The following is a 25,064-nucleotide window of genomic DNA, read 5'->3' as shown; positions in this document are numbered from 1 at the left end:
AAACAAAACAAAACTGAAAAACTAAACAAAAAATAAGCTTATTAAGTAAAAAAAATATATTATTAAATCAAATGTCTCATTTAATACTATCCCCCCATAGTCATCATTATTACTGTGAAAAGAACAAAAGCTGTTGGTAATTTACTGCCCCTAGTGTTCATTTCACCTAAAAACTGCTGCATAAATAGATTTCCTTGCAAAAACATAGACAGAGTAACGTGTTTCTAATGAGTCTGGGTTGGCAAACAAGCATGCACGTGCCCGTTCGCACTGCGCTTGTGTGAATACAGTGCATCCCGTGGAGAACTGGCCCATTTTGTCCATCCTACAGAAGGCTGATTAGATGCGCTCACATGCTTTCTGATGACTATCTCGCACGCTTTGATGTTTTCCCAGCCATCAGTCTAATAAGATTAGCAGAAGCTTCTTTGTATTAGCTGTTCTTCCCGCTCTTGAGGAGAAAGTGAATGAACGTCAGGTCATTAGAAGAGATCAATAGGTGAACCTGTAGTCAGATTTATAAGTCAGTTTCATGATGCGAATGTTGAAGGAACAGTAAATAAACCATCAAATGTCTGCTTTAGTGCTTTCGTCAGCAGTGGCCTACATCAACAATATATTTTTGCTCAGACACGTTTATGTGCACGTGTGTATATTTGTGTGTGCGGCTTCTTGTGTTGTCTCTCGACTGCATCTCACTTGAGGGGGATTTAAGATCTATCAGATTTAAATTCGACCGAGGCTCGAAACTGTGCGATTCTTTGAAGTCTAACGAACTCGACATTTTTAAGCAACTTCAAACGACGACACGACTATCGCTTCTGGTCTCAGAAGGAGCATTAATTAATTTCCATTTTTCCTCTTCAAGGATAAATAAATCCCACAAAAAGAGGTTTACAACACCAAACAAGGCTAAATCCAGATAGCGCCGTAGCATTGTAGCTCAGTGTGATTAAAAAAATGATTCGACAGAAGCTATGCTTATAATATTATTTCATGATTATTTATTACTTAACAATTATATTGTAATTATGAAGTGTATGTAAAGAGTTAAATAGAGGTAAATAGATAAACAAAGAAAGCTAAATAAAATAAAAATAAATAAAATAAATCAGTTATTAGAAATAAGTTATTAAAACTATTATGATTAGAACTGTGTTAAAAACAATCTGCTCTCCGTTAAACAGAAATTGTGAAAAAAAAAAAAAAAAAAAAAAACACCGGCCTAATAATTCAAGGGTAGGGGCTAATAATTTTGACTTCAACTGTATGTATGTATGTATGTATGTATGTATGTATGTATGTATGTATGTTTGTATGTATGTATGTATGTGTTTGTGCGTGCGTGTGTGCGTGTGTGTGTGTGTGTGCGTTTTATGTATGTATGTATGTATGTATGTGTGCGTGCGTGTGTGTGTGTGTGTGTGTGTGTGCGTGCGTTTATGTATGTATGTATGTATGTATGTATGTTTGTATGTATGTATGTATATTATGCATGTATGTATGTATGTATGTATGTATGTTTGTATCTGTTTGGTTGGTCGGTTGTTTGTCTGATTGTTTGTTTGTTTGGTTGGTTGGTTGTCTGATTGTTTTAGTTATTTTTTGTTCGTTAGTTAGTTAGTTTGTTCATTTGATTGTTCGTTTGTTCCACCTTTCAATTGAACTTTTGTTCGTTCAACCGTTATTTCATTCGTTTGATTGTTCGTTTGACCGTTTGTTTATTTAACCATTCGTTTGTTTGATCATTTATTTGTTTGTTTGTTCATCTGTTCTTTAGTTAGTTTGTTAGTTTGTTCATTTATTTATTTATTTATCTAGTTAGTTAAATGTATTTATATATATTTTAATAACTATTTATTTTTGAGTGAACAAAAGGATGCACAGACATTTATTTAAGACATTTATTTAAGACGTTTATTCATTATTTATAATGTTAATTTTGTGTACATATTTATAATGACATATTAAAACTAACTAGGTAATAATAATAATAATAATAATAATAATAGCATGTCAACTGAATTGATTAGAAGTGATACATTTGCTGTATTAGATGTAATTTGGTCTAGATTACACCAAAGTATATCTAAAAAAATAATAAATTTAATAAAATTATAGATAAACAAATAAGCAAATAAAGCAAAAGCTTAAATATGTGTATATGCGCCCGCTTCGAATGTTATAACTTGGTTCAATGGGCGTTATCACTGTTTATCAGCTAATAATTATGGGCCAGTATGGGCCTTCTGCGCCTACTGGTAAGCTCAGAAGGGTGTTACCATCCAACCACATGGTTAATCAGCTATACTAATAGAGAAGACTCTAGATCTATTTTTACATTACTGTGACAGTTGGGGTAAGGGTTGGGGTAGAAATTAATAAAATACAAATAATGAAAAAATTTAATAAATAATATAAATAATTAAGCTGATTATAATATAACATAGCTGATTAACCATGTTGATGGATGATAACAGCCTTCTGAGCCTACCAGTAAGCGCATAAGGCCCCTGCTGGTCCATATCTATCAGCTGATAACCACTGATAACATTCGAATCAGCCAGTATATGTCAGTAGCTTTAAATTAATTTATTATTTCATCCATAATATATGCACAATATGTACGCGGACATACTGGTATTGTTACAACATTTAACTTTATTTTATTTCAGCGTTGACTTTGTACTGAAGAACCAGCAGTGTTTGTACAGATGTAAATTGTATTGATCTATGTGTCCGATAAAGTAGAAAATAAAGAGAGAAAGTACACAGAGAGATTAAAGGCTTGAAAAGCAGACACCACGGATGAAATAAAAAGACGCAGAAAGAGATAGAGAGAGATAGAGGGAGAGAAAGTTTAAAGTCGGCAGCAGCTTGCAGCTTTAATTCAATAAAGACAGAGCTGTGCTGTAAGAAAATGAAAAGTCTTGTAGGGAGTCATTAGGCGATGTGTGGTTGCTGGCATTGACACAATGCCACAGGGAGATGCCAGCCCAGCACTAATAAAACCAGTGCAAGTGTGAGAGGAGAAAGTGTGTGTGTAAGTGGGTGAGATAAGCGACCCTCATGTTCTTTCTGTCTCCTTCTAAGATTAAACCATTTTTTTAAATCTCTGTGTGCTTTCAGATTTGTTTTTCAAAAGTTCAGGGTTATAAAAAACCCACTACATTACCCCTTTTATTATTCATTCGCTTATTTATTAGATCATTTATTTCTTTAGGTATTTAACTAAATGTGTTTTTAAATGAATCTCATAAACATTGCTCACGGATTCAATGATTATAAGCTAAACTTTGATTTGAAATGTGTAGTTTGCCTGCAAGTTATATAGGCTTTGCTCTTTGTTGTTGCCTCTGCTAAAATGTTTTGCTCTTTTTGATAGCTAATTGACTTAATTGTGTTTGTGGTTCATTGGACAATTTCTGATTTGCTAGTTCATTAGCTCATTCTCTGTGGATCATTGGTTCATTTGCACAGTAAAAGTCTTTTACTGTTGAGTGCCAGTGGGGGAAAAGGTGACTTCATTTAATCAGTGCATGGCTACTTTATTTATTTATTTATTTATTTATTTATTTATTTATTTATTTATTTATTTATTTATTTATTTATTTATTTATTTATTTTCAGAATTACTTTTTTTGTCATATTTGTCCTATCTCTGGGTTCAGTAATTTAACTTTAATGGCAAATAATTTGTCATTTTCATCACCTTTGACATGAAATTACTAAACATAAATATAAGAGGATGAAAAAATGCTCATTGTAAAATAATTTTTTATTTTATTTTTATTTTTTTGCATCTAAACTTTTCATTTATTTAATTTAATGTAATTTAATTTAATTTAATTTATTCATTCATTCATTAATTTTCTAGTCGGCTTAGTCCCTTTATTAATCACACACTCATACACTACGGACAATTTAGCTTTCCCAATTCGCCTGTACCGCATATCTTTGGACTGTGGGGGAAACCGGAGCACCCAGAGGAAACCCACGCGAACACAGGGAGAACATGCAAACTCCACACATAAACGCCAACTGAGCCAAGGATCAAACCAGTGACCTTCTTGCTGTGAGGCGACAGCACTACTTACTGCGCCACTGCTTCGCCCTAATTTAATTTAATTTAATTTTTAGTTTTTAGCTGTTTATTTATAATATTATGTTGTCACTATTATGCATAAATCTTGTACATTTTTGTTCAAAATTGTATTTTATTCATAAATGATTTAACTATTGAAAAAACAAAAATTGTTTCATATCATGCGTCATTTATCATGCTTTATGCATGTCAGTAACTTGCATAAATATTGAAACAATAAAAAGTCAGCTTGTTACTAAATCGGGTAGCTTTACTGGAATCTCAAACTGTTTCCAACAACCTTCAACTTTTATAAGATATGATATATGATATCAGCTTTTACATGACATAACATAAAACAACTACATTTATATAAATAGTTTATTAATTTGGTTAACACTTTAAGTCATAATTCACACTTTTAACTTCTGGTGACCATTTTATTTATTTTTTAAATTAAATTAAATTAGGGCAACACGGTGGCGCAGTTGGTAGCACGATCCCTCAAAGCAAGAAGATGCATGTTCTGCCTGTGTTGGTGTGGGTTTCATCCGGGCTTTCTCCACAAGTCGAAAGACATGCGCTATAGGTGAATTGGGTAAGCCAAATTGTCTATAGTGTATGTGTGTGTGTAAATGAGAGTGTATAAGTGTTTCCTAGTGATGGGTTGCAGCTGGAAGGGCATTCGCTGCATGAATCTTTATAATTTGATGGCTCATTCTGCTGTGGCGAACCCATATTAATAAAGGGACTAAGCTGAAAAGAAAATGAAAAAAATTAATTTAATTTAACTTAATTTAATTTAAAATATTTAATTTAATTTAATTTCAATTTTCATTTATTTTCAATAAAATAAATTTATTTTATTTTATTTTCCTGAAAATAATTGGCTTTGGTCATACAAGGTCCATCCAGCAGCTATGTTATGTTTATTTCTCAATTCTCTTGTATGTCCGGAAGAAATGTTTCTGAAATGAGTTTGGCTCCAATTTATGGAATTTCTATTTCTGGGTATTACGGTTGCAACTGTGACTAGCAGTTCAAGCTTCTGTGGCCTCCTTCAATTACACCTAATGTCAACAGCTCACAGTAGCTTTCTGCCAGAGCTCCCTCATTTTGAATAGCCGTGGAAGTGGCTGAGAATCCAGACTTCTCTCCAGGAATCGGTGAGCTGTCCTCAGCCTGAATGAGGACTTTGGAGGCCTGCAGGGGTAAAGTGTTGCTGCATGGAGCTCATTTCAAGACATCTCTACTTGGACAGTATTGTTGGCAGCCTTCTGGCACAGATATAGCTCACCCACACACTCATACGGTCAGTTCTTTACCGCCAAAGTTCAGTCCCTGAGGTAGGCAGCAATAATAAGCAGCATTGCAGGTGCAGCAGTCTGAACTGGGGGAAATAAATGAGTGTTTATCCTTCCCATCCTTGCCGCAGAGGGATGGCTAAAAGTTATCTGCTTTCTAGAGCTCTCTGAAAACTGTCAGAGCTGGAGTTGGAGCACAGGTTAAAGTCCTAGTTCAACTAAAAATTATAATTCTGTCTTTATTCGCGCTCACGCTGTTTCAAACCAACAGACATCCATCTTAGAATGTAATTCTTTGGTTCCATTTGCGCTTTGGTTTCATTAATCTGAACTAAATTGGACAATGCTACAGGAGGCCGCCTAATAGTTGTTTCATTTCAACTAGTGTTATGCATGTTTTGGAATATTGTATAAAAATGCTTAATGGAAAAGCCAAGATGAGCATAAATGTTAAAAACGCAGACTGAAAAATATGTATGCGCACAATTGACCGGGATCAACTTTTTAATCCAATACAAACAAAGTGCACATAATCTATGTTGAAAAACAATTCCTGCATTCGTATAAACAAACAAACAAACAAACAAAAATAGACGGATGAACCAAGATGGAATATTTTAACAATACCAGTAAGCGAAAACGCTTTAGTTTTGGAGGCCGATAATACTATTTTTCTATTTTCACTGCAACGACAACAACTAACAACAAACACATATAGTGAACAATTCTAAATTAAATCTATTCATTTCTATGACCAACTTCAATTTATATGATGAAAATTTATTGCTTACATAAATTGACTTAACATTGACCAAAATGCAAATAGCAATTCAATAACCGATACCAATAACCAATATCATTAGCTTAACCGATACCAATAACCGATAACACTTTAGATTTGGAGGCTGGTAGCTAATATACTGGCCTATAAAAATAATAATACTATTTGATACTGTTAATACTATTTTTCTAATTGTTCTGCCTGATTGTAAAAACTAAAGACAAACACAAATAATGAACAAGTCTGAATTGAATTGATTATTTATTTCTATGGCCAACTTTTGTTTACATAAAGATTTGTTTACATTTGTTTACATATTCCTTTACAATAAAAAGCATAAATAAATGTACTGAACGCTAACCAAAATCCAAACAGCAATTCAATGACTGAAACCTATAACCAATATCAATAACTTAACTTATACCAATAACCGATAATACTTTGGATAACTTCTTAGATAACCGATAACTCTATGCCGATAGTCAATATATTGGCCTACTTAAATACAGTAATTTGAGTATTTGTATACTTTACACCACTGAGTATAGCTAATGATTAGAGAGTTGGACTTGTGATACAAAGGTTCCCTCAAATTACTAAGATTTTTACCAGAAAACATCCACCTAGAAATTCCCAATCATGGCCTCAAACAATACACCCCTGTGAGTGTCTGAGTACTCATCCGAAAAATGATGTATAAGGTAATTACATGAGAGGGTTGGATCCCAACTAGATAAAAAAAAAAAACGTGTGGTCATAAGAGAAGCATTTTAATGCATATTTATACCATATTAGTCATGTATTTTAGCTTACAAATAAAGTAGAAATGCATATTAATACAATTGATGGAAACTTATTCTGTGGAATCCAAAATAAATAAATTTTCACCTGTCCATATAATGAAAGTCAGTGTGGTCCAGAATGACTTTGGAGGCTGCTCATTGAACAGAGATGAGCGAATTCCTTCAATCATGTTCGCGGTGACCTTCAAGAGTTGTTAATTCATCAACTCTCATGAATCACCACGATCCCCTTCGTCAGCTGCCTAATGTATGTGTTATGCATGTGAAGGACGTAGACGTGCTATTCATTATGGCTCATCTCTTGCTTTAGCATAATGGCACATTGTGTCAGTGTTATTGATATATGTTGCACTAGAAGCCCTGAGCAATTTTCCTCAGCACTCCTATAGATTAATGATTGCGTAGATGCTTGATGACTAGCAGGATGGGTCATAACATATCACAGATTGTCCATGAATTCTGTAAGAAGGGTGCGGAGCATGTCATATTGTACGGATTTGATACACCAAACATACAGCTTAGTAACCAAAGACCATTTAAGGTTTCACTTCAGCTTTGACGTATGAGGAGAGGATACAGTGACAGCTGTGAAAGGTCTTGCAAGAAACTTTGAATGTCTTTTGAATAATACGTTTTGCCCTTTCTTGAAGTAGTTTCTCCAAAGCTTTGCACCACTGATGCAGTCCTTTGTCAAGTTTCCTTTGTTTTTTATTCATCGTCAAGAGTTTTCTTGCTTTCTGATTTATACAGAATAATATATCCAACAAATAAAACATGTTCATCAAATATTCCCTTAAATAAATTGTAGTTATTTTCTCTCCATGCTTTAAGTAAATAACCTCACATTTTTACAGTCATAGTCATTCAGAAACACAAATAGCTAAAATTTTTGTTGCAAGCAATTGTTTAAGAGATCTTTGTAAAGGAATTCCACTGTTCAAACTTGTTTAGAACATCTTTGTGAATAGCATTCACATAGACAAGGGACACAGAAAAAGACTTATACTAATAAGTCTACTAAACAAAGTAACTCGCTCAATAATAAATTGCCTATTCCAGTGAGTGTGTTTGTATTCTATACCTGTCAACCCTCCCGTTTTTCCCGGGATTCTCCCGTATTTTACAGTTATATCCCACTATCATCCCGTAAAGGTATTATCCTGTATTTCTCACGTATTTCAGTCTTTCTCTGAAGGGTGGCAAAAAAAAAACATTAAAGACCCGAGCCTCCCTATCCTCAACCCATACCGCCGAACCACCCTTGTTCTTTTTAATGTGAGTCTGTTCTGTGCTTTTACTTTGTTTAGGCATAAAAACACAGAAATAAATGTAAACACTGCGCAATACCCTTCCTTTTTCATTAAAAGTGCCGTCTCCCCTCCATATGCAATCCTCAAAACAGTCATATAGCAGTGCGTGACTGTCAGCTGACGTGCTCCATAGTGATAAATAGACGCTGTTTCCTAAACGGATTCTGTACATGTGATTTGATGGAAAGCAAAAGTCATGGGAATCCCCTATTATGGTGGCCATACAGTATTTCTTATTTTCACATCCCAGTGTTGACAGGTATTGTATTCTAATGCTAATATTTCATCTATGCTAGTGTAATATTGTATTTCATATGCGGGTTAAACAATTAGCAGCCTCCATCTAAAAGAAGTGTAACTGGTATTGCTTTACCTACTGTAAATGGGATTTAAACCAGTGTCAACATCAACAGGAGTTGGGAGTCCTACTCTCACTGCTCCATGTAGAAATTGAACCGGAATCAATCAGATGACGAGAGGCCACACAATACGGATTCTAAATACATTGCTAATCATTTTGTGTGTGTGTGCCTTTTGAAGGAACACTCCATTTTTTTAATAGGCTCATTGTACAAGTTCCCTGTAGTTAAAGCTGATCTTCGAGCCTGGCGGGAGCACTTTAATCTTAGCTTAGCATAATATTAGACCATTAGCATCTCATTTAAAAGATATCAAATCTTAGCAATGATTACGCAGCACCTGAAAACAGTCCCCATCTAGGTTTTAAGTCATATGCTATTGATACCATGACAATAAGTCAATCTAAGAGTGATAGAAAGAGTTACAAAAGAGGCAGATATGGAGGTTGGTTGGTTGACTGAATGATGGTGTTGTCCCAATCGTTTTAACATTTTCCTCTTTCACCCTTCCTCTTGTATATGCTATCAATTAAGCCTCAGTAATTGTATGTGTGTCCTGGTAAGTGCGTGTTTGCCTTTGTCCTCTGATCAAACCGCCGACTCGGACCTAATTGGGTCTGTTTGTCTTTGCTTCACTGAGCACGAGCTAGTTAATTGGTCTACATCCTTGGAGGCTCATCGATTGGCAGCTCCAGTTATCCAGTTATAGGCCTTGCGATGAACGTGTGGGTGGAACCACTTGATCTTTCAAAGCCTCGATTGGCTGATAGACATCTACTTTGATGTGTGAGCTGAAAAAATGTAGATGTTTGGCTTTCATCCCTCCTATCACCTCACACCAGACCTGGACACAGCACTTTTACTTTGAAACCAACCTTTCTCCATCATGCCCAGGGCCTGACATACCTTCAATTATGGCTGCACACATGCAGTAGGCTTGACCTTCATTCTGAGCTGTAAATATGGCGCCCGACGTACGGTTAGAGAGGGCTTTCAGAGCTCTGGGTTGATTTTAAACCTCCTGGCTTTTTAACAGCCCCTCAGGCTCACGCTGACAAATTCCAGCTGGAACTCCACAACTAGACTGAGATTAAAGATCTGACCGCTCAAACAGAACACTGTGTTAGAAATATGAGGATCTGGGCTGGGCTAAATACAAGTTATTAGAATATCGCTCGGTTTTTGTCTGCTGCAAGGGCTGGATTGTGCTGATCTGTGGGAACAGTAATGGCGTTTTGAGATGATAGTAGATGGAGGGAGGAGGAGATGTGATGCAGATATGCAAAATTCATCAAATGACTTAATGCTTCATCTGTCTCCCTCTCTTTTTTTTTCTTTCTCCAGGGCAGGACCGCAGTGAAGCAGCTCTGATAAAGCGTTTTAAGGGAGATGGCGTTCGTTACAAGGCTAAGCTCATCGGGATAGATGAGGTCACTGCAGCTAGAGGAGACAAACTCTGTCAGGACTCAATGATGAAACTCAAGGTGTGTATTGATTTCACTGACTTCTTTTTAAAATAGTGTGTGGCTGTTTATTTTGTCACTTCACAGGTTTTTTTTTCTATTCTTTGATTGGATGTCTGTCCGACTGTGAAAATGGCAGTTGTAAATGCCTTCTAAATCAAATTTGAGATGTATTTAAATCTAATTAATCAAAGCACTTCAAGAGGTGGTCTTAGGCACATTTCAAATGTAACTGGACAGATCTAATTGCATTTGGTTGTTGAAACCATGTATGTACATTTTTCTTCTTCCAAAATGTAAAATAGAAACATGACTTGTTATAGGCTATATGACATGGGACCCAGTCAGGTGCAATAAGGAACAAGACGTGTATGGCACCATCTGTTGCTATGTTCCGGCCAGCGCAACTGTTATTTTCACGTTTTGTGCCACATTGTTTAAATAGCAAATGCATTTGCGCCGCTTTGTGGACTCATGGGTGTGCTGGTCTAAAAAGAAGGTGTGTTAGAGTGCATTGTTGGCATGTTGCTATTTTTAGGAAATGAAATAGACCGTGCCATTGACTAACTAAAAGCTGGTCTAAAGTTCGACGCAGACCGTGTTAGTTATGTGTCTATGCAGGTTCAAACACTTACACATTGCTTAATACACACATGATATACAGCAATACACAAATATCTTTACATTTGAAAAAAAATGTAAGGATTAAAATGTTACAAAAATTATTATTTTCTACATAATTGTAAAAACCACTACCTCCATGTCTTCATGTCGAGGAAACTAAAGAGGCCAAATGGAGGAGGTTAGTTATTTATCCTCGCACTGCAGGTCTCACTAGCACTTTCCTCAATAGTGAAGCATTCAGTTTTTCCACTTACAAAGTCCACCATGTAATAATAATAATAATAATAATAATAATAATAGCAAATGTGCCTTGGTGCAATGCAGCTGATTTCTAAAATGAATGTGAGATGAGACTCGAATGTGAGATGAGATTAGTTTAATGTGTTATACTCAAAACACACCCATAACTCATTAAGAGAATAGGCACAACTTTGTTATACCATGCACCAGTGTGCAGACCATTCTATCACACCCTTAATGCTTTTGTGCCATGGACTTTTGACTTTATGCTTAGATCATTAAAATAGAGCTCATAGTCATATATAACAGCGCTAATGCAAAATGCAATGCCACTTATTACAGTTTAGTATGTTTGTTTTGTTAATTTATTTATTTTTATGATTATTATTTTTGATTGATCTATATTTTTGACCAGTCATTAAATTATCAAATTTGATTGTTAAATTAACATACAATCCCAGTTTAAGAACAAAGTCACTTCATGCACCTTAAGAAGCCTATTTCTGTTAATAGTGCATAAAAATTATTTAAATAAAAAGACTGCTTCGTTCGATTAGAAAGGTAAAAAATAAGCCCTCAACTGCTTTGAATGAGGTTTTACTGAAACATTAGTGAACCACAAAGCCTGTAGCCTACATAAATCTATTGAATAAGATATATAGCTTACATTTCTGTAACACAACTTATGATAAATAACAATAATAGTAATTAATAAAAAGTAAATATAATATGATAAATACAGTTTAGTTCCCCAGCTATATCACATTACAATATGTTAAAAACACATACATTGATAAATGGACTGTTGTTGTTTATTATAAAGTAATATAACTCTAAAAATAAATATCGAAACACAGTTTTAATGTTTATTACAAAAAAAAAAAAAAGATGTATAATTTGCATATTATGTGGGATTTAAAGATCAAAATCATATCCGTTTGTTATTTTTTATGTGACCACATGTAGAAGGAACCATTTTCACATCATCCGATCTAAACACATGCAGTGACCAGGTGCAAACCGCCCCTATGATACAGTCTCTTTGGTAACCCTCATTTATATACCTACATAAAGGTGAACAAACCACATCCATCAGATTGTGTAATGAGCCATATGAACACCAGGGGGTCACACTACCGTGTGAATGTGTGTTGCTCTCTTTGTGTATGCATATCAACATCTGAAACACATAAATAGACATTGATACATGTTGTCTTGATGTCTGGAAAATCAGCGTTAAGCTCGCTATAAATTGTACTCTTTTCAGCAGAGATCAGATTGGTGTTTGAAAGAGGGAGGCAATTCCATCATCTGATTTGCATGTTGGTGTGATTGGAATGTCCAGACTGCTATTGATCAGAGCTGTTTACCTCTCACTCATCCAGACACATAATCTATACTCATATTCCCACAGTCCTCCACTCCTTAGCAAACAAATGAGTCCCACGGTGTCATTTTTAATCTCTTATTCCCCTCTCTCACCTTTTATGTCCCTACGAAGAGTTTAAACAACAGTTTGACTCGAGTATTTTCGCATAATCCCCATCCCCCGTTGATAAAGGCATAACAATCATCATGTGATGGTTTTTGCTATGGACTTCCTCCCTTAACTGCACTGGATTGCAAAAAGAAATTACGATCTTCTATTTCTCTCTCTTTTTTGCTCCTGTATGCACACATTTCTATATCCGATTCAGAAATGTCAAGAGTTGTGCTCTTTTCACCACAATCTGCCAGCTACTGGCATTAGAATAGTTCATTTATCATCCCGCCAGCACATATGGATATGCATAATGGTGTGCTAACGTACATCATAAGACTGACGGATGCACTCAGAAAGAAGATCAAGAAATGGGCACATCTGATTGGCGAGGACTAGCACTGGAAGGCTGGAGGGCTCCAGCTGCTTTGGAGAAACGCCCACGTTTACACCCACACACCCAAACGCACACCTTGGAACCAATTTAGACTTTTATTCAAAAGCCAGTTTCGACATTTGGTTTGTCATAATTGCACATTTCTGATTTGCAAATCTGGTGCGATGAGTGGGTTCTAAAAATTGAATTAAAAAAAAATTAAAAGTGCAAAAGCGTCTGCAGTGTGATGTCTTCTCGTGGCAGTGACGGAGTCTGGCAGAGGCGACACGCAACCATCTGGGGTGACACTTTTTCCTCTTCGTGCAGCTCTCAGCTTCTCTATCACTCATTTGTTACTGAATGATGTCGCTTTTTCTTTTTTTTTTGTTCCTCTTGTTGACAGTTGATCGTGTCCTGTGTGAATTGTGTGTGGGTGAACAGTACAAACTAGGCATTCCATTAAATTAATTATAAAAAAAAACATGAATTGCTAGCTCATTTATACAAACAGAATATGGACTCATTAATGTCCCATGAAACAAAAGTATATTTTTAGATATCAGTATTGTTCGTTTTAAGGATATATAAGATAGTGTGCTTCAAAACGGTGACAATTTCATGAGCACTTATAAGATATAAACATATAAAGCTTGTAGTTTGTCTTTTCCGCCTCACGGTTTTATTCACGTCATATCATACTTCAGTTTCTCATCAAATTTTTTCTGATCAAATTCAATTGAATTCAATTCATCTTTATTTTTAGCACTTTTACAATGTAGATTGTGTCAAAGCAGCTTAAGATGATAGTAGATTGAGACTGTGTAAGTCTGGTTTTCAGAGTTTAAGGTGCAGTAGGTGATCTTCCACAATGCTGACAGCTTAGAATAATTCTCTGAATCACAGTCCCTCCCCTGCCGTCTAAAGCCACACCTCCTCAAACCCTCTCTCATGTGTTAAAAGCGACTAGTGCTTGTCCGGGGGTGTGCAAGCCAAACTGACATGCTTTTTCAAAGCCAATATTTAGAGTTGCATAGTAAACAATATAGGGAGAGACTAGGCGGAATAGCGGTATTTACTTGTGTTTTGTTGTTAAACTAATTAAAATCTACATTATCGATGCTGTGAAAGGTCCCTTATGAAACTGAAAATAGTCTTATCAATCTTTCATCAGAAGATTTTAGTGGCTGAACAACACCTCGTGAAGATATAACTCATTTGCAACAACAAAATCTAACATTACATCAGCTTTGCATGAAGCTAAAACAGTTTTAAAACAAAACATTACCTGTCTAAGAGAAATCCTTCAGACATTGTGTCATCCATTTTTCCAGCATGCAAGGATAACTCCAATATTGATTCAGGTTTTTGAAAAGTTTTGATTAAGCAGGTTTTTATCGATTGCGCGTGCGTGCTCTCTCTCAAGAAGGCGTGGCGATTGGCGGAGCTGCGTACAAAAGGCTGCGCAGTTGTTCAAATCTGCATTTGCTGACAGACGGTTTGGCCTACTTATCGGAATTATGAGAGATGTCGGCCTGACTCTATTTAATTGAATGCACATGTTTGAGTTTTATGCCTTACCCAAAACATAAAAATACATATAAATACATTTAGATCATTTACTTTAATCATTACTGTGATTAGACTGTGAAGAGACTTTCAACCAGCACAACAAAAAATGCTTCTGAAGACAATCACCTACTGCACCTTTAAATCAGTTTATTTCAGTTCAGTTTGGTTTAATATCCACTGCTGAAAGTCCAAACACTGAAGAGCAAATACATCGATGCGCAGCTCCACTAGTCCCGAACAATGCAAGCCAGTGGCGACAGCAGGCAGGAAAAAATTTCACCAACTGACGAAAGTGAAGGAAAAAACACTTTGAGGCACAACCATTTCTCCTCTGGCCAAACTTCTTGTGCAGAGCGGCAGTCTAGGCGGCGGAGACTGGAGAACGCTGGACGTCCATCATGGAGAAGCTGCAGGTGGGGAGAGGTCACCTGCTGGTGTACAGGCTGGCCTTTCAGGATCAATGCAGAGAATCGTCTGTCACTAGGGTCTTACAGGAATCAAGATCATGCCCTCCACTCCTTCATGACCACCACAGCAGCTGCTCAAGATACGGCCTGGTCCATGATTATGGAAACCTCGGGAATAATAAAAACAGACTAACATAAGCGCAGAAGCCGTTGAAATTGCAATGTCTTTTGGGAAGTGTGCGACTCAGGTTGTTTTAAATAATGCAGACTAACAATGCTTTAGAGGATTTGCATTTCAAAAGCATTTGTTTTTTCTCCTGTGTATGCTAATGCAAAGAGATGTGTCTTTAATCTAGTTTTAAACTGACAGACTGCATCTGCTTTCCTGTGCTAGAGAGGCTGTTTCAGAGTTTAGGTCTCTTTGCTATCTTTAACCTACCCCGTTCAAGATGCTTTTCATTTAATGTGCTTAGAGCACTAATAATACAAAAAACAATCGGCTGTAGGGGAGGATCTACATTATGTCCCGTTCTGTCTTTATGTTTCAGTAGAGATTACCTTAAACATCAATTAAAAAAGGTCACATTTCGAAACACTTAACGGGACCTTAAAATAAAAATGACTTATCATTAAATTCCTGAACTAAACATACACTCTTAACACACTTTTTTTAAACAACCCAATATATATATATATTTTTTTTTTTTTTTGGGACAATGTAATAGTTTTATGTTTAATCCACTTACATTTGTTAAAAGAATTGGCATTACTTTATTTTGATGGTCTATTTGAGTATTAGTACTGCCTGCTTAATATCTGTGGTTACTGCTCCTTCAACAGACAATTAACTGACTATTGCAAGTACGCAACTTACACTAACCCTAACCAAACAGTCTTCTTATAATATAATGAGAATTAGTTGGCATGTAGATGCAATTTAACTTACATTTAACAAATGGACCAACAAAATAAAGTGTAACCAAACAATTTAGTTAGCTTAGTCAATTATGTTGGGACAACATAAAGAAGTTGTGTGGAACCCTACATTTTTTTACAGTGTGGAAGCATATAAGTAGCAATATTAATTTTGAAATGTTTTAATGTAAATAGAAATGGTTAAATGATTTGTTCATTAATCAGCCATAACCATAAAGTATTTTCAAAACCACTTTAACTCATTTGTTGAGATCTATAAAATAGTAAGTGTGAGTGTCAATGCATTAAAAGTACATTTAGCCTGCCAGTGTGCTACGTTTTTGCTATATATTTATCTCCAAATGAAATTTTAGAAAAACACATTGAATTTGTTACATACATCCCATGATGTAATCATGAAAATGTAAACTTACTTCCCTTAACCCAGAGTCTAAAAGCAATTAGGACAAATAGCATTTAAAGTAGCATTTTGCTACCATTTCTGCTTGCTTCTGCTTGTACACATAAATTAAAATTGGGTTTTACATTATCAGTTCAATAGCTTGATATACATTGTCAGTTTAATACATTTTAATGCATTGAAGTAAATATGTGATTTACATTTTAAAACTGTGGCTGGAACCTGCAAATGTATTGCAAAAATAATTTTCATTTTGCACTAAACTTTGCATAGACAGTTGAAGTCAAAGTTATTAGCCCCCCTTTGAATTTTTTTTTCTCTTTTTTAAATATTTCCCAAATTATGTTTAACAGAGCAAGGACATTTTCACAGTATGTCTGATAATATTTTATTTTCTGTAGAAAGTCTTATTTGTTTTATTTTGGCTAGAAAATAAGCAGTTTTTAATGTTTTAAATACCATTTTAAGGACAAAACTATTAGCCCCTTTAGGCAAATTTTATTTAGATCGTCTACTGAACAAACCATCATTATACAATAACTTGCCTAATTAACCTAGTTAAGCCTTTAAATGTCATGTATAGAAGTGTCTTGAAAAATATCTAGTCAAATATTATTTACTGTCATCATGGCAAAGATAAAAAAAAAATCAGTTATTAGAGATGAGTTATTAATGCTATTATGTTTAGAAATGTGTTGAAAAAAATCTTCACTCCAATTTACAGAAACTGATGAAAAAATAAAAGGGGGGGGGGGGTGTTGGGGTTGAATAATTCAGGTTTAAAAAATGTCAATTTAAATACATAAATGATTTTTTTTTTTTTTTTTTTACATATTGCATATTACATTTCATAATGTATTATGCTACTAATATGCTTCCATGTACCAGAACTAAACACAAAACAAAAAGGTTGAAAAACCTTGGAGTTATTTTTGAATCACACATTAAATTGAAATTTAATATACAGTACAGAACAGAAATGTTCAAAGCTTTTTTTTGTATCACTGTGGGCTTTTTAGTATGTGCCCCCTTGTAGAAGCACACCATCCACTGGCCCAATTGATTCCATTCTCATTCTAACTGGTGGTTCGATCCAATAATCGAAAGAGAGAGGGATTCCTAGGGGGGTAAAAAGACTGTGAAGGCTGTTGGCTTTCAAGGGTTAACTGTAAAAGCGGACAGTCAGCATTTCAGTTTGTGGCTGATAGCTTATTCAATAGCTTTCAGTGTTCACAAGAAAATGGTTTCTCTCTTGATTTCTCCTTTTCCTTTCTTCCACATGGACAAATAGACTCCATTTACACTGTCAAACAATTCAGATGATTTTTTTCCCTCTCTGATATCTGCTGTATTGAACAAATGTGAAGAACAAAAGCTCAAATTATACCTTTTGTGATGTACTGGAGAGCCACATGCTTGAAAACTGTATATGATAACTTGTCACAATCATATCTTATTTTTCAAGTTATTGGCTAGAGTGAGCAATACAAATTAAGTAATATTATATATTAAAGTAGCTCCTCGCACCTGCATGTTATTGCTGTTTTCTTTTGTTTTTGTCAAGTAGTCAAAAACTTCAAGAACAGACATTTGTTGGCTGATCAGGGATTTTGCTAAATTGAATCTTTAAGACTTGCTTTGACCAGTTTAATTTAGTAGTAGCAGGGGCGGACTGGGACTAAAAATCAGCACTGGCACTGTAGCCACACCAGCCTAAATTACCACACTGACTCAGCCCCACCCACGGACACGCATGTTAACACCTTATATTGGTGTACAGATGGTGAAATAATATAAGCAGTACCATATGTAATAGATATTTAAACTTTTAATGTATGTGACTGGAACAAAAACAACCCGTTTATTACAACTATACATACAGTCATTTCATTCATTCATTTTTTTTTCGGCTTAGTCCCTTTATTAATTTGGGATCGCCACAGCGGAATGAACCGCCAACTATCCCAGCATATGTTTTACGTAGCGGATGCCCTCCAAGCTGCAACCCTTCTCTGGGAAACCTCTATATACACACATTCTCATACATGCACTACGGACAATTAGGCCAACCCAATTCACCTATAGCACATGTGTTTGGACTTGGGGGGAAACCAGGAGGAAACCCACGCGAACATGCAAACTCCACACTGAAACACCAACTGACTCCTTCAACCTTCTTGCTGTGAGGTGACAGTGCTACCCACTGTGCTGCCCCCTTTCGAGACTCTTTCAGTTAATTTTATGCATTTGGCAGCGTCTGATTTTAGAGCAATGTTATGCCTTCTCTGAGCTTTTTGGCACGCTTTTCCTTTTTTACAGTCCATCTCTGACAATTAGCTTGTTGTTTGTTCGACAAACAACAATTTGTATCATTGTTTTTTAAATGAGTGCTGAATCACTTTACTACTTGAATTATTTTATGTGTAATTGTTTTATGTGTAATATTATTAGTTTTGGTTAATATTACTTTCATTACTTGATATATGACTTAATAGTATTAGTTACCACTGATTCTTTTAAGTGTAATATCTTATATAATAGTTTGTATACTTATGTATTGTGGCTGTTTCCTTTTATAGATTGGTTGGATTTATGTGACTTATTTCACTTACTTAATTTATTTATTTTGTCTTGTGGTTTTGTGTTTCTGTGTTTTGTGTGTTATGGCAGTCATTACATAAGCAATTTCCTGCGGGATCAATAAAGTTTTCTAAGTCTAAGTCTAAGTCTAAGACATTCCTGCCAGATTTTGATTACATCCGTGTAACCTCTTATTGGGTCGGCCCATCTTGAAACCAGCCGGCCATTGTCGATTGGGCCAACGCTTAACATTTATTATTATTACTATTATCATCATCCTAATATTCGCATCTTGCAAGAGATAAAAGCTGCCTGCATGTAAAAACAATACATATACATTTAAAAAAAAATAATTTTAAAAAAGCATACCGGCCCAAATTTAAAAATGGTCCAGCCCTTCTGGCATGTGCCAGAATTGCCAGATGGCCAGTCCGCCCCTGAGTGGTAGATTGCTATTTATTTGTCACATTCATTCTGTAGTTTATTTCTCTCTTTGTTCTCAAAATATTGGTTTAAATCAGGGGTGTCAAACTCATTTTAGCTCGGGGGAGAGAGGAAAATCTATTCCCAAGCGGGCCGGACCAGTAAAATCATGGTATATACAACTTAAATACAACAACTTCAGTTTGTTTTCTTTGTTTTAATATGATCAACATAAAACATAAAGCTAGAGCAGGAGGACAACACGATTTCACAGAAATTTTTGATTTAGTATGGGTGCACATATGAGCGCAAATGCATTTGCTATTTCAACAGCATTCTACAAAACGTCAAAACAACTCTTGTGCCGAGCTGAAACTTGCAAACAACATTGCGTCGCGCCTTGTGCCGCATTGCGCCGGGTGTATGATGGGGCCCAAAATGTGAATGGACATCACATTAAAGTCCCTAGCGATTAAAAAAAAGACTCAATTAAAAGATGCTCAAATTATAAGTTTTCTATCTTAAACTTTAGCAAAAAAGGCTTCAGCTTGTGAAAAAGAAAATAAAAAAATTAAGCCCAGCGAACAGATTAAATACAGCAATCGGGAAAAGATCGCTCTTTTATTATCAGCTGTAAGTCAGCGCCTGCTATTTTTTTCCTGCTCATTACACCTTTTGCCTTGTGCCATGCGAATACAGACATCGGATACAAGTCACTTTTAAATGATGATGATGTAAGCGGGTCAACAAAAAATCAGATACAGTCAAAAAATCAGCATAGACTATCAAGATCTGCAGTGCCTGGATAGAGTTGGCTGCAGATGATGCTTTAAGGTATTGTAAAGTGAATAAATCAATCTGTGCAGGAAACTGAGCATTATTTATAAGCCTCAGCAAACAGTCCTTGATGCATTCACAATTCGATATTTTATGAGGTGGTTTTTATATGTCCGCTCTTTTATCTAAAGAAAAGTGTAGTTATGGTATCTGTCAGTAGAGATTAAAAACACGAATGTCTCCTTTTACTCTAAACCGGTCCATATCAAAACATCTAAGCCTGAGTTTTTTAAAAACACTTACAAAAAATGAATCAGTTTCTTTGCATTACAGCTAATGTTCCCCAAGGATTGCAGCAAGTAGCGAAAGTTGCCATTCCTAGCTCTGTTCCTGTTTTATCTTCATTTCTTCTCTTCTCATGTTTCTGTTTTCATCTTCTTGTCTGCAGGGAATCGCAGCCTCTGCGCGGTCTAAAGGAGAACACAAACAGAAAGTTTTTCTGACTGTGTCCTTTGGGGGGATCAAGATCTTCGATGAGAAGTCGGGGGTGAGTCGAGGGAGTGGAAATTTGTGTCCTGTCACTATCCCATGATCTTTTGAAGCAGGTGTCTGAGCCACAAATACCAATCCTCTGATGCTTAACCTGCTTTCCGATTGTTTCATCTATAAAAAAAAGACTTTCTGTGTTTTTCGTTACTTGGTAGCTAATACCTAGTTGACATTTGCTTTCTTTTCCTCTCATCAATGTATTGAAGAATGAAAAGAATGTTCTATAAAGCAAGCTCTTCTGCATCATTGAAAGCCTAAGTACAATGGGTGATGCTAATTGCAACAACAAACACAGGGTGAACTGCGAAGCAAACGATTCTAAAGAAATGGCTCAGACTTTCAAAAAAATTCATTAACTTGTGATTTCACTATTTGACTAAGGGGTCATTTTCACGGCAACCTTTTCAGCCAAAAACTAGAATTGTTTTTTATGTGTTCTGCCTCTTTGTTTACACAACAATGGCATTTTTTGGGATTAAAAATGCAGAAATCTAAAAACAGGAAGTTTCTGAAAATCCGAAAAAATACATGAAAACAAGAGTCTAGGTAGGTGTAGTGTTTAGTAAGGTGTAGTGTCTTGAAGGGTGTAGATTAAAGACAACCGCGAACAAACACAGAACAGTAGTGGAGTAGCCTACAGCATACCTGTCATACCTGAAGCGGAGCAAAAGTCTGGGTGTTGGGTGTCCGTTTTAACAGGCATATACACATAATAAAGAATAATAACATCTCAAGACGTCGATCTTTAGATGTCGTTTGTTTTGTTTTGTTTTTTCAAACACAATCTATTGTGTCCTAAATAAGCATAAAAAGTTAGGAAAGCAATCGAATGCTTTCATTACAACGTTAGATATTTGCATGTTTTAAGTAACACCTGTTATTTAATCTATATCAAATGAAAAATCCAAATGAATGTGATTCATTTGTTGCTCTTTAATTAGAATATGTAAGTTATACAGTGAAGAAAAGGTTAATGAGATTCAATAACTTGATTCGATTTCTTAATATAGCTATTAATTTTAATTATCTGTTTGTTAATATATTTGTAAATATTAATAAATATTATAAATAAAACATATTACTGATCATTTAACTGTTTATTAACAATCCAGAAGATATTTAATTTTATTATTATTATTATTATTATTATGGTGGCCATATCTCTTATTTTCACATTCTAATGTTGACAGGTATGGCCTGTACAGTATGGAGTAGCCTAGTATGTGGTAATGTTGTTGTTTCTCCAGTGTTTTCTAAGGGGCCAATTTTACTGAACTCCCATTTCCGTTCTGAGAACTGCACTGCCTTTTATTGTTGACAAGGAAAACAGAAGTGTGCTGCGTTTTTAATGTCACTTGGCAACCGCTGGATCAGCTGTGTATTGTGTTGATGTTGTTATAATTGTAATATTTAATAATATTGTGATATTCATGATATGTAAAGTACCCCAAAACAGCGACCACTAGTCTCTCCTTCATCTTTAAAAGTATTCGTAGTTGTATTGACAACACAAACACTGCTGTCACCTCAATGAAAACCCAGTCTCTGCTTTCATTTGATTGGACAATGAAAAAAGGGAAGCGAGTTGACTTTTTTAACTGCTGGTAGGCAGAGCGCAATGGAATGAAAAATTAGGTGCAGCAGCTGGTTAAAATGCACATAAGCAGCACACAAAATGCTCTCGGTCATTAGAAAACCATTCAAAAAAGGCACTTCTCATTGCAAGTGTGGATTTACTTTACATAACAACCAATAGTATAGACACACTAGCTATGTTTCCATCCAAAAATGCAAATTAACTTTATGCGCAAAACAAGATTATTGCTTTACATTATTGGTTACATTGGTGCCGTGACCCGGATGGTAGAGAGGTTTAGAGGGGTGAGTGTAATGGAGGCCAGCTAGTAAGTGCAATGCAGGTAAACCTCACTCCTCTGACCTCTAAAGGTTCTCTAGAGACATACGCTAGAGGCCATGGTCTTTAGCCTCCTTGGTAGAGCATGTGGAAGGTCTCTGGTTTGATTCCATCTCGGAGCGTGTGGGTGTGGTGTAGGACCGGCGATGTTACAAATAGGTGGATGAATGGAAACGTAGCTAATGTTACGCTTTATACTAGTGTATTCCAGCCTGATCTTATGAGCAAACGTAACTATTTTACGTATTGTCAGTTTATAAAGGCTTATTTACAAATTCGTACAAAAAGTTCAGTCGTATCAAAACATACGATTTAAAAAAGGAAACGTGGCACCCAACCTCACCCCTAAAGCCAACCATCATTGGGGATAAGCAAATCGTACTAAATTGTACAATGAGATTATACAAATTCATACGAATTTGCCACTAAATCACAAAGTTCCAAATTGACCTGAAATCTTATTGTATATTCTTATTATATAATTCATAAGCTCATGGTAAGTTCTACATACACACCAGTGCAGAGTGTCATCACTTCCCTACTTCCCTAGACACTGTTTACTAACAAGGCGACAATGCCAAATACTGGCCTGGCCTACAGTAATAGTGTTTTTGGCTATTTCCATGGATGTGTAAATGTAAAACTATATTTGGCTACCATTTTTAGCTACATCATTCTACATCGTTCTGTTTACCCAAAAAAAATTACTTTGATCAAAATTTACATTTATAAGGATAGCTATAAATAAGTTTCAATACCAATGGACAAGAATGTTTGGTTTAGTAAAAGCTGCAGTTATGCTGTCTACCGCTTTAAGTGCTTGAGCTCAGTATTGATTCTGATTGTCTCTCAATGTCGGCATTGTTAATCAGCCAAAAATGAGCACTGCTAATGCATATGAATTTTTACTAATTAATTGCACTATTTGGCAGTTAATTAATCTAATTAGTCACATAATAATTAGACTGTGGTGGATACTGATGACACTTTGAAGTAAACAAAAAAAAAAACTAAATAGCGGATCAGTGCAAGGAACTATCTATATTTAAATCTATACTATTTATATTTATATCTATTTAGAACATTATTGTATTACAGACAACATTATACAGGCTCAGCAAAGTACAAATTCACTGTGGCAATGGTAATGATACCAATAGACCAATCACATTTGTCTGAGCCATCTGACCAATCAGAGCAGAGTTGGCTATTAGAAAATAAAGTCTATTAGGATTTTAAATAAATAATTGGAGATTTTTTTAAAAGAATTCAGATGATTTCAAATCTATTTTCGTCCATGAATGTATTGAAAGAGACCAGCAAAACAAAATGAGAATCCTTAAAACCTAATATTTCCTAGTACCAATTATTTCACTGACAAAACAAAGTAGAATACACTGTTTTGCTTATAGACATCTATTTTATAGTTTAGCGCTAATAGCTTTTCAACAAATCCTCCTCTTCTAGACCTCAAAAGTTTGGGTCGATGAGAAAAGATGGTTTCTACGTGTTAGCATGCTCTCGCTCTTAGCAGGTTTGACTCCGCTGTATGTCGGGCGGGGGTGATGCAATCCTTTGGGAGTGGTAAGCCTGTGTTAATGATGCGTTTTAAAGAGAGGAGCACTCTCTGGGGAAATCAGAGAAGCCTAATTGAACAGACTTCTTGGAAGAGAACGACCGTAGCTTTACAAACCCATCTGCAGCGTTCTATACTCCATCTTGATGGAGAGTAAATGGCAATAACTGCTAGTGAATCACACCTGTGCTAGTTATAAACGGAGGGAATAATGCGTATTTATGAAGTACCAGACCGAATCATGTAGACGTAAGTGCTGTTCGAATGGAGCAGAGTTTGAAAGAGGACTTCACTTTGCGATAGGTGTTGATGCACATCATTCTTTCTTATGGTGTGGGGTGCCATTACGCTTCTTAGTTTTGAGGGCAGCTTTGATTGATTGATTGATTGATTGATTGATTGATTGATTGATTGATTGATTGATTGATTGATTGATTGATTGATTGATTGATTGATTATTTGGTTTGTAACTGGTATTGGTATTGGTATTTTTTTATTATATATTTATTTTTTTAGCCCAACAAGCAAATCTCTACATTGTGTTTTTGTTATTGTCTTCATCTGTCTTACATTGATTTACAGTGTTGTTATATACAACATCTCAGGTCTAAATAAGCATGTGTTATTGTGCTGTTTTAGTTTAGTTTAGTTTAGTTTAGTTTAGTTTAGTTTAGTTTAGTTTAGTTTAGTTTAGTTTAGTTTAGTTTAGTTTAGTTTAGTTTAGTTTAGATCACATACTATACACTATAAAAGATATGGACCTAATATCCATGACGTCCCCTAAAGATGAATTACCAACCCACGTCACACATGATGTCCCAAGGGTCCCTGGTTGCAAAAAAAGACAGGCTACAATAGCAACAGTTACATGTGGTTAATAAAACTGTGGACACTGAATGCTAAGAATGAAATGTGAAAGTTTAAGTTAATAAGGTAAAGTTGGTTTTATATTCACACATTCATTCAGTGATACTTGTGACAATTCCTATATTGTTTACCATGGCACTTTGAATATTCGGTTTGAAATAACCTGCAAGTGTGACTTGACAACAACATTAACACTGTTTATTTGACTGTGAACAATGTTGTACTTTGATAGTCATCGGCT

General features: G+C 35.5%; 1 protein-coding gene across 43 annotated transcripts in view; it reads left to right on the top strand.

Moving 5' to 3' along the window:
• Positions 1 to 25,064, top strand: part of dab1a (DAB adaptor protein 1a) — a 696,745-nt gene that overhangs the window by 557,430 nt on the left and 114,251 nt on the right. For all 43 annotated transcript variants that reach the window (NM_001040685.2, XM_073933221.1, XM_073933212.1 and 40 more), the window contains 2 exon segments: positions 9,986 to 10,125; positions 20,365 to 20,463. In NM_001040685.2, the coding sequence (NP_001035775.2) occupies positions 9,986 to 10,125; positions 20,365 to 20,463 (239 nt within the window).

Source organism: Danio rerio, chromosome 20, assembly GCF_049306965.1.
Source record: "Danio rerio strain Tuebingen ecotype United States chromosome 20, GRCz12tu, whole genome shotgun sequence".
Classification (NCBI taxonomy): Eukaryota; Metazoa; Chordata; class Actinopteri; order Cypriniformes; family Danionidae; genus Danio; species Danio rerio.
This window is presented reverse-complemented; position numbering and strand designations above follow the sequence as displayed.